The 11,179-nt window shown below is 47.4% G+C and overlaps 2 protein-coding genes across 4 annotated transcripts in view; both read right to left on the reverse strand.

Annotated features, from left to right (window-relative positions):
• The window catches only part of LOC122931070 (zinc finger protein 773-like), a 426,553-nt gene that overhangs the window by 360,575 nt on the left and 54,799 nt on the right, over nt 1–11,179 (reverse strand). The window lies entirely within an intron of this gene.
• On the reverse strand, nt 694–11,158 carry LOC122931078 (zinc finger protein OZF-like). 3 transcript variants are annotated; one of them, XR_006388207.1, is made up of 8 exons: nt 10,981–11,130; nt 8,391–8,443; nt 4,564–4,763; nt 4,284–4,451; nt 4,077–4,200; nt 3,822–3,959; nt 3,454–3,553; nt 694–2,310 (listed from the first exon to the last, which is right to left on the reverse strand). XR_006388207.1 is itself a non-coding variant. In XM_044285005.1 (7 exons), exons 3-7 carry the CDS (start codon nt 4,675–4,677, stop codon nt 1,382–1,384), a joined length of 1,473 nt encoding a protein of 490 aa, XP_044140940.1. In that variant the 5' UTR covers nt 4,678–4,763; nt 8,391–8,443; nt 10,981–11,130; the 3' UTR covers nt 694–1,381. The 3 variants fall into 3 exon arrangements, 2 of the variants coding, with proteins under 2 accessions (XP_044140940.1, XP_044140941.1); XM_044285005.1 differs by lacking the exon at nt 3,454–3,553; XM_044285006.1 differs by lacking the exons at nt 3,454–3,553; nt 8,391–8,443 and having other exon boundaries at nt 11,098–11,158.

Raw genomic sequence — 11,179 nt, forward strand, 5'->3', positions numbered from 1 at the left:
CTGCCGCTTACTGGAGCTCCCAGAGCACCTTTATTAGACATTATCGTCTAGATTCTAGACGGTCTAAAGAGTGGCCTTTGGACAGTATATTCTAAGTGCCGCTGTAACTTGAATTTTTTATTTTTTATTTTTTTCGTGTGTAGTACTCCTTGCTAAATCCCCACTTGTGATGCTGGTTAGGACGACAGAGAAAACGTTAATTTTTAACGTAAATTAGTTTTCCCTTAGTCCTAACAGCAGCACACAAGTTTCCCACCCCATCTAAGTTATTAGTTCTCCTTGCTAAAAAAGCACCTCCTGCCGGGGGCGGGGAACCCTCTATAGGGGTGGGTTTAATTAATTAATTATTGATACTTGGCAGTAATTTTCTTTCAACAAAAATTCCGCCTGTCCTGACCGGCTTCACAGGGGAGGAATCCTCACTTGTGCTGCTGTTAGGACTAAGGGAAAACAAATTTACGTAAAAAATTAACATTTCTATCATTTATATCTTCCCCTGTACTGAACATATTGCTGTCATTCTGGTATTGTCTGAATGCCAGCTTTCAAACAAGACCAGATGCATTTTTCTAGCTGCTAACAGTCAGGAGATAGCAGCATCTAAAGCAGCACTCCCCCTCCAGTTAGCTACTTTTCCCACTGCTGGAGCTGGACTCCGGCAAAACATTTAGGTGTTTAAAGGATCCTGGGGCAGCAAGTCTTACAATGGAAGTCCACACCCCATTTTTAAAGAGAGTTTGTCACTAGTTCGATGAAAGCAAACACTGGTCACAGAGACCCCCAGAAAAAATACTGGGTCACTTACTTGAAATGACCCAGCCATTTTGCTAAAATCTGTATTGAGCAGCTTCAGCTGGAGTCCACTCATTTACATTAGCTCCATAGAAGTGAATGGAGCGGTGGGCGCACTTGTGTGAAGCGCTTCCCTTTAATTTCGATGAGACTTTCAAAAACAGCCGATTACACCGCTTGGTTATTTTTTCCAGTCCCAAAGAACTTAATGGAAGGCAGATGCACATCTCCCTTTCTTTGCAGGCTCCATTTTAGAGATAGGTGCGGGTCCCAGCGGTGTGACCCGCACCTATCAGACGTTGGGGACATATCCTAGCGATATGCCCCCAGTGTAGGAGATGGGCCAACCGCTCTAAAGATTTACATAGTACGACATCCTTAGGCAGCAAGTCCTATAATTGAGCTCCTTACCTGCCACATTCCTACAATTTGATCATTAGAATAGCTTCTCACCTGTGTGACTTCTTGGATGTTTAACAAGATCTGGTTTACTAATAAAACATTTCCACATTCTGAACATGAATATGGCTTCTATCCTGTGTTAATTCTTTCAACAATACCCGATTTTTGACTAAAATGTTTCCAACATTCAGGGCATGACAATAGCTTTCTCCCCTGTGTGAGTTCTCTGATGTTTAGCAAGATGTGACCTATACTTAAAATATTTCCCACATTCTGAACATGAAAACGGCGTCTCTCCTGTGTGACTTCTCTGATGTATCACAAGACATGATTTATAGTTAAAACACTTCCCACATTCTGAACATGAAAATGGCTTCTCCCCTGTGTGAATTCTCAGATGTTCCTTAAGATTTGATTTCTGACTAAAACACTTTCCACATTCAGGACATGAGAATGGCTTCTCACCTGTGTGAGTTCTCTGATGTATTGCAACACTCGTTCTACAGTTAAAAAATTTCCCACATTCAGAACATGAAAATGGCTTCTCTCCTGTGTGACTTCTTAGATGTTGCACAAGATTTGATTCCTGATAAAAACACTTTCCACACTCTGGACATGAAAATGGCTTCTCCCCTCTGTGAGTTTTCACATGATAAGCAAGAGCTGATCTATCGGCAAAACATCTTCCACATTCTGAGCATGAATACGGCTTCTCTCCTGTGTGACTTCTCTGATGTACAACAAGATTGGCTTGACTTCTAAAATATTTTCCGCATTCTGGACACAGAAAAGGCTTCTCCCGTGTGTGACTGATAAGATGACACATAAGATGTGAGTTATAGGCAAAACATTTCTTACATTCAGGACATGAAAATGGCTTCTCCCCTGGGTGAGTTTTTTGTGCCTCAAGATTGTGCTTTATAGAAAATGGGTTCTCTTCTTTGTGAATTCTCTCATGCATGGAAAGATGAGATTTCTCTTTAAAATGTTTTCCACTTTCAGAACTTGCTAAATTTTCATCCAATCTCGTCTTGCTAATTTGTGGCTGATTATCTTGTACTTCATAACAGGCAGATAACTGCCGATGTCCATCGGGGCCACTTGTAAGTTCGTCACCTGAGAAAAAGGAACACATTATTCGTAACCAAAATCATTGATATTTTATCATTTCCATGTCATAAATCCGTTCAACGTGCAACGTATGGAAATTTAGTAAATCAAGATAAGAGGTTTTCAAGTTTTCAGTAAAGCGATGTCAATACCAGTCAGCCATATATTAAATTTAAAAAAATTATTTGCTAATAAAATTGGGTCATATATTATAAGAAAGCTTTCAGATTAGTCTAACACATTAAACTGCTGCTATAAAGTGCCAGTTATAGGCTCCTAATTCCTTAGAAACTCGACTTCCATTTACAAGAATAAAAGGGTTGTTCCATCAGAGGCAAGCCCAAGATGCACCAAGTATTCATATACAGTATATAGAACAGTATATAGTTTTATGGGTTTTGTTTTTACAGCGTTCCCTATGAGATAAAACTGACCTGTTCCCTTCATTCTCCGGGTCAGTACGATTACAGTGATACCACATTTATATGGTTTTATGGGTTTTGTTTTTACAATGTTCCGTGAGGGAGAAAACTGACCCGTACCCTTCATTCTCCAGTTCAGTACGATTATAGGGATACCACTTTTATATCGTTTTATGGGTTTTGTTTTTATGATGTTTCCTATGAGATAAAACTGACCTGTTCTCTTCATTCTCCGGGTTAGTACGATTACAGTGATACCACAGTAATATAGATTTTCTTGTGTTTTAATACTGAAAAGAAAATTTCAACTTTGGAAACATTTTTTTCTTTTTATCTCCATATCTTATTCTCTATAATTGTAGTTTTTTTATTCTGGAGTGCCTATGACTTTTTGATCAATACGTTTAGATTTTAACAGTTTAGTCATTTTGGGATGTGGTGATGCCTATGATGTTTATTTTTCATTTTTATTTTAAATATGGGGAAGGCGGGGGTGATCAGAATTTATGAAAGTGTGGGTTTCATCAGAGAGACCCAGGCTATTGCAGACAAGGAGAGCTGATCAGGTCCCATGAGACCAGCACTCCTAGGGAAAGTTGCCTCAGATGCTGGGGTCACAATTGATAATTTATATTAATGTGATATATAGCTGAGTGTGCTCTCCCTACTTATCAGGGGTCTTCTGGTATCGAGGCAACAAGTCGTGATCTACTGGCCAGAGACGTACCAATTGTAGAGGGTTCTGCTATCCTTGAATTTCGATGCCCGTACAGCATGGAGATAGGTATTGAGTAGAGAAGGTTCCCATCCAAACTGAGGTCACCTTGCTGTGGTGGATGGACACAAATATTTTGGATCAAAATATGTTTGCTAAGCACTTCATGTTTGTATGCATCGTATATGTGGTATTAGTTTATATACAGATCATATCCTTTATGTTTATAGAGTCCTCATATATTTTGCTTATGACCATGTGCCCCTGCACATTTACTTTATACTAGAGGATGTGCCGATCACTTCTGTTTCTGTTCTTTGTGAGTCTAGGTGACCCCCAAACCTGGAGTCTCCTCTATAATCGGGAAGGTCTCCTCTTACCTGGCGACGTAAGGAGCTGGTGATTCTCCATCATGACGTCCTGATTAACCAGTGGGACATTCTGCTTCTCCTCTGGACAGTCCTGGGAATACAGAGGACTGGGACATCTCTCTGGTGGATTTCTCTGACTGGATCCATCTATAGGAGATACACAGAGACTGAATACATTGTCTATATCTGATGATCAGAGGGGGGTGAGTCTAGGTGACCCTAAAACCTGGTCTCTTATCTATAATCAGGAAGGTCTCCTCTTACCTGGTGATGTGAGGGGCTCGTGATTCTCCATTATGAGGTCCTTGTACAGATCCTTGTGTCCTTCTAAATACTCCCACTCCTCCATGGAAAAATAGACAACGACATCCTGACACCTTACAGGAACCTGACAACACAATGATACAGTCATTACCAGACACCTCCCTTGGCGTTATTGTATAATGTCCCATCATTCCCAGCAGTGCTCACCTCTCCGCTCAGCAGGTCAGTGATCCTGTTGGTAAGTTCTAGGATCTTCTGCTTATGTATCAGTGAATGAGGTGGAGGCTCGGTGACTGGTCTCTGGGTCTTTTTCCGTCCTCTTGACGCACGATGTGTCACACACTTAGCAGACGACTTCTTCACTACTGTGTAACCCTGTGTATAGGGAGACGCCGATCACTACAGAGATTCTAAGAAGCCTCCACCTTTCCAGACATTTACCTGGTCTATTACTAGAGATAAGAGTGACGTCATGTGAGACTCTCACCTCTCCAGTTATCAAGGAGATGATCTCTAGGGCGAGGTCTATTATCCTTGTAGCCACGTGGTATCTGTCCTTCTCCATCCTTGGTGGGTCACTGGTAGAAAGGATCATCATCATCTTACAAAGAAGACTTTATCTGTGAGAGTCCTGTATGTAAGGCCGGTGTCCTGTATGTAAGGCCGGTGTCCTCTACCAGTCACTGGCTGTGAAGTTAATTCAATAATTATTTCTAGTGTTGTTTCAGATCACAGGTCATAGAGGAAGAGCTGAGAAGATGTATAGTGTAAGTCTGCTTAGTAGAGAGATGAGCGGAACTTCTGAGATTCCGTTTGTTTCAGACTTGCCTAATTTTTCAAAACTTTTTGTATGGAATTGAACCGATTCTACCTGATCCACAATTGCTCTAATTGCCCTGCAGATTGGTATATTACACCCTCTAATCTCCCAGGACTCAGAAAACAAAGGGTTAACAGTTTTTCTAAGCGTGTGACTGGTACTTTCACTTTCTGCAGTCATCTAATAAACCTTATCTGTAAGAGGTCATAAACACTTATTTAAGCCACAATCTTATCAGTAAGATGAGGATTGTTTATAATGTCAGAGAGCAGAGATCAGGAGCTGTCTGCTCCCCAGATGACGACAAAGACACCTAGGAGAGCATCTCATCTCTGTACAGAAAAACACTGCCATGTTGTTAATAAAGCCCCAATTGGAAAAAAAGATTTTTAGCTAAAAATAAGTACAATGCAATAATAAAATAAAAAAATTGCCCCCAAAGGTGTACATGGCCTTTAAGCTGTTAAACGCAATGACAGAAAATCATATCAGAGTGACGCTGACATACATCGCTAGGGCTGCAGTAAACGATTATGTTAGTAATTGAGTATTGATTATTTTTTACGATTAATCGAGTAATCTAATAAGAAAAAATGAATTAATAGACTGTGTTCCTTTATAAAAACTCAGAAGACCCCCCCGCCATTAGTCCCCAAAAACCTTTGTTCCCCCCTGTGCGATAAGCTCCACTATCCCCCCCGTGCCATCAGGTCCGTTCCCCCAGTGCCATCAGCTCCACTATTCCCCAGTGCCTTGAGCTCTCCCCTACCCCAGTGCCTTGAGCTCTCCCTTACCCCAGTGCCTTGAGCTCTCCCTTACCCCAGTGCCTTGAGCTCTCCCCTACCCCAGTGCCTTGAGCTCTCCCCTACCCCAGTGCCTTGAGCTCTCCCTTACCCCAGTGCCTTGAGCTCTCCCCTACCCCAGTGCCTTGAGCTCTCCCTTACCCCAGTGCCTTGAGCTCTCCCCTACCCCAGTGCCTTGAGCTCTCCCCTACCCCAGTGCCTTGAGCTCTCCCTTACCCCAGTGCCTTGAGCTCTCCCTTACCCCAGTGCCTTGAGCTCTCCCCTACCCCAGTGCCTTGAGCTCTCCCCTACCCCAGTGCCTTGAGCTCTCCCCTACCCCAGTGCCTTGAGCTCTCCCCTACCCCAGTGCCTTGAGCTCTCCCCTACCCCAGTGCCTTGAGCTCTCCCCTACCCCAGTGCCTTGAGCTCTCCCCTACCCCAGTGCCTTGAGCTCTCCCCTACTCCAGTGCCATCATCTCTCCCCATCCCATAGCCATCATCTCTCCCCCCATTGTGCCATCATCTCCCCCCATTGTGCCATCAGCTTTACTCCCCCAGTGGCATCATCTCTCTCCCCTTGTGCCATTAGCTCCCCCCCCCCCCCATTGTGCCATAGTCTCTGCTGCCCTGCTCTTCCTGACACCTGGATTGCACAGCGTAATTGGACTCTGTGCACTCCGGGCGCCCAGCCTTAGTCGCGCCCCCACCCCCTAGGTTTCACCAACTTACCTTTCCAGCAGGGGCGCCGCCGACACTCCATCGTTCTGTGCTGCTCTGCGTCAGGAGGTCAGTGCAGCGCGGGACCAGGGACGTGCTGTGCAGTGTCCGGAGGCCCTCTGCTGGAAAGGCGAGTATTCCAAGCGCAGCGCTGCACTCCTGCTCCGTGGTCACATGACACAAATCTTCGATGCAAAGAATTAGCATTGAGGATTTTTTGTGTCGAATTACTCGATTTAATCGTTTTAGCCCTACACATAGCTATGGGTAAACGCATGGCTGACGGTGTTAACCTATAGCGTGTTTAATATCAGGCTGCGCCGGAACATGTGTTCTGCTTTTTCATATTAGAAAGCTTTCAAAGTTTTCTCAGGGCCACATATTTTATTATAGATGTCTCATGATGGAATGGAGGACAAGATGGAGTTTGAGCAGGAGAAGAAGCTGATGATGATGACACCTCGCTGTCCTCCTTCCTGCGGGCCGGTTGCCACAAAGACCAGGAGAAGAAGCTGATGATGAGGACACCTCGCTGTCCTCCTTCCTGAGGGCTGGTTGCCACAAAGACCAGGAGAAGAAGCTGATGATGAGGACACCTCGCTGTCCTCGTTCCTGCGGGCCGGTTGCCACAAAGACCAGGAGAAGAAGCTGATGATGAGGACACCTCGCTGTACTCCTTCCTGAGGGCCGGTTGCCACAAAGACCAGGAGAAGAAGCTGATGATGAGGACACCTCGCTGTCCTCCTTCCTGCGGGCCGGTTGCCACAAAGACCAGGAGAAGAAGCTGATGATGAGGACACCTCGCTGTCCTCCTTCCTGAGGGCCGGTTGCCACAAAGACCAGGAGAAGAAGCTGATGATGAGGACACCTCGCTGTCCTCGTTCCTGCGGTCCGGTTGCCACAAAGACCAGGAGAAGAAGGACAGACTTGTTCTGACTGAGAATGCTGGCCACTTCTATTTATGCCGCCTCATGCACTGCGGTAGAGCCCATGTTTGAGGCTACCCTCCGTTTATTTTAATCCTGCAGCTCTTGCACACAGCTGTGGTTTTGTGTGCCCGCCTTGTGGAGATAAAGCCATATGGGAGTTGCTCACACAGATCTAGAGGCAGCCGAGCTTGGCCTAGGTGTGGCACGTTTTGATCCTGGGTCCACAGTAGCATCACCAGTTACCGAGCTGACCACAATAGAAGCAGATCTGGTCCTGCCAGTTCTTTTGGCCGTACATTGCTTCCACTCTGTATCGCCACTAACATTCTCCTCTAAAGTCTCCTCCTCGGCACTCTGATCCGGCTCCCAGGTCCTGTCCAACACAATCGCCAACATAGTCCTCACCCTCCCCGCTACCTGTATCAGACTGTGACATCGCATGGCGGGCTCCTTGGCCCCCTGTTCTGTATTTGCCCACTGTCTCTACCACCGCGGCTACAAGTGCCCTCAGCACTACCACCAACACAACAAAAGACGATGCTTCACTAGGAGAGGCAGTGAAGACGGAGAGGACCCCACTGAAAGGCTTCTCTGCAGCTGCACGGAGGAGGAGAAATGTGACCCCTGGCTACAAGGCACAATGTCGGACTCTGAAGTCTCTTCCACGTCATCCTTCTGCGACTGAGATGAGGAGTGAGCCATCCAATCCGCAATCTCCTCCTCAATGATAATGTTGAGCCTTTCAGAAGCCACGGAGACCTGTGGCCTACTACTAGTACTTCTGGCCGGATATCTGGTGGTGCTACTACCCATATTCTGGCTCTGGGAGGAAAAGGCCTGAGACTTACGTTTTTAACCCTTCCGAATTCCAGACATTTTGTTGTTATGAAGCCTAATTAAAACTCACGATTTTCCTAAATGAAATGTCCTAGGTTTGGTAGACAGTCCCACAAACTATGGAACGGTTATTCCAAAATTACAAGTGTGTTTCTGTAACTTAAAGACAAGTCTTGTAAATGTCCTTCCCCTTCTAAAAACACCATTAACACTGATATTGGCAGCTTACTTTGGAAGAATGCTTCATTGGTGCTGGTAAGCCGTCTACCTTCTGTGTGATTTCTGTTTAAATTAGAAAAAAGGAATATTTTTTCATGCAGATTTCTGGTTTTGTAGCACAGAACCGCAAGAATGAGGTTCTGCAGCAGCTGTATTATTATCACTGTGCCCCAGCCCCTCGCTCACTCGCACACCTGCTTTCACTCATCAAAGTCCCTGGATCTCCCTCCACTGTCCCTGTCACGCTGGAGGAGATGCTTGTGCCTCTGGACACTGTGTAAGATGGTCTTCGGTCAGCCACTGCATAGACCCGTCCCCCCTCATTAAAGGGGTTGCCTCACCTCAGACATTGGGGGCGTAGCGCTAGGATATGCCCCCAATGTCTGATAGGTGCGTGTCCCACCTCTCCCTAGAGCGGAGTCCCACAAAGTGAAGGAGGGCGCGCTGCGCAAGTGCTGCCGGCCTCTCTTCATTCCTACAGAAGCACCAAACATAGCTGAGCAGCGCGCAGTCTAATTCTCTAGAACGGAGCCCGCAAAGTGAAGGAGGGCACGCCGCAAGCGCAGCCACCACGCAGCCACTTCTATGGGGGTCGGCTATTTTCAGCGCTCCCATAGGAATGAATGGAGCGGTGGCTGCTCTTGCGGCGCGCCCTCCTTCACGTTGCGGGCTCCGTTATAGAGAATTAGACTGCACGCTGCTCAGCTCTTTTCGGATGGCGACATGTCCTCCCAGGGTCATGTGACCACCCTTCTTCCTCCTCCCACGCCTGTGCTGACAACCCGCTACTGCTCAGGAGTGTCCATATTCCAGGTGTGTCAGCCCCGGAATATGGATTTTAATACCCAGCTGTCGGCACAGACGCTGAATGTCCCGATAACGTAACCAGAGCGGTTTTGACCACATCACAATAAAGCATCTCCTGAGAAGTACCCAGCTTTCCCAGGACCTGATCCGTCCAGCAGCGCTGCGGAATCCTCCCGGCACACGGTCCTGCGGACGGCAGCGGCGGTGCACTATACATCCAGCACAACACCTCACAGGGGGCTCTATATGGGAAGACCCCCCCCCCCCATTACAGTAACAATCCGTCACCATAGGCAGCGCCAAATATTTTATTTGTGATATCTGACCTTGTAATCATGCCTGTGATGATAATGAGAAGGCTGCTGAAAAGTTATCTGCACAAAATAGAATGTCTGCCCCTGTTGTAAAAAAATGATGGATTTTCGATTTTTTTTTATATAGATATATAGTGAGATGGGAAATAAATGTCAAAAAAAAGGTAGAAAAAACATAAAATGTGATTTAAAGAAACTGACATTTAATTGATGAGAAGAATTTATAGATTTTATTTGTACAGAAACCAAAGCGACGCCTGAAAATACTGAACCTGAGGTCAGAACCACCAGACATCCAGAGCCCCCAGTCCTGCAGAGCATTGCATCTGTCTCCAGAGCCCCCAGTCCTGCAGAGCATTGCCTCTGTCTCCAGAGCCCCCAGTCCTGCAGAGCATTGCACCTGTCTCCAGAGCCCCCAGTCCTGCAGAGCATTGCACCTGTCTCCAGAGCCCCCAGTCCTGCAGAGCATTGCACCTGTCTCCAGAGCCCCCAGTTCTGCAGAGCATTGCACCTGTCTCCAGAGCCCCCAGTCCTGCAGAGCATTGCATCTGTCTCCAGAGCCCCCAGTCCTGCAGAGCAATGCACCTGTCTCCAGAGCCCCCAGTCCTGCAGAGCATTGCATCTGTCTCCAGAGCCCCCAGTCCTGCAGAGTATTTCATCTCACTGTGTTCAGAGCCCTCAGTCCTACAGAGCATTGCACCTCACCGTCTCCAGAGCCCCCAGTCCTGAAGAGCATTGCGCCTCATTATCTTCACCTCCCCAGTCCTGCAGAGCATTGCACCTCACCGTCTCCAGAGCCCCCAGTCCTGCAGAGCATTGCACCTCACCGTCCCCAGTCCTGCAAAGCATTGCACCTCACCGTCCCCAGAGCCCCCAGTTCTGCAGAGCATTGCACCTCATTGTCTCCAGAGTCCCCAGTTCTGCAGAGCATTGCACCTCATCATCTCCACCCCCCAGTCCTGCAGAGCATTGCACCTCATCATCTCCACCCCCCAGTCCTGCAGAGCATTGCACCTCATCATCTCCACCCCCCCAGTCCTGCAGAGTATTGCACCTCATCATCTCCACCCCCCCAGTCCTGCAGAGTATTGCACCTCATCATCTCCACCCCCCCCAGTCCTGCAGAGCATTGCACCTCATCATCTCCACCCCCCCAGTCCTGCAGAGTATTGCACCTCATCATCTCCACCCCCTTAGTCCTGCAGAGTATTGCATCTCACTGTATTCAGAGCCCTCAGTCCTGCAGAGCATTGAACCTCACCGTCTCCAGAGCCCCCAGTCCTGCAGAGTATTTCATCTCACTGTGTTCAGAGCCCTCAGTCCTGCAGAGCATTGCACCTCACCGTCGCGAGAGCCCCCAGTCCTGCAGAGCATTGCACCTCACCGTCTCCAGAGCCCCCAGTCCTGCAGAGCATTGCACCTCACCGTCTCCAGAGCCCCTAGTCCTGCATAGTATTGCACCTCACCGTCTTCACACACCCCCAGTCCTGCAGAGCATTGCACCTCACCGTCTCCAGAGATCTCAGTCCTACAGAGCATTGCACCTCACTGTGGCCAGAGCTGTCAGTCCTGCAGAGCATTGTACCCGTGCCTCACCTCCTCTTTATATCCTGGCACACAGTGCCGACATCTGCAGCTGCACACAGCAGACTTCGTAACATTGCTCCTCCCACAGGGA

The sequence above is a fragment of the Bufo gargarizans genome, chromosome 3, assembly GCF_014858855.1.
Source record: "Bufo gargarizans isolate SCDJY-AF-19 chromosome 3, ASM1485885v1, whole genome shotgun sequence".
NCBI lineage: Eukaryota > Metazoa > Chordata > Amphibia > Anura > Bufonidae > Bufo > Bufo gargarizans.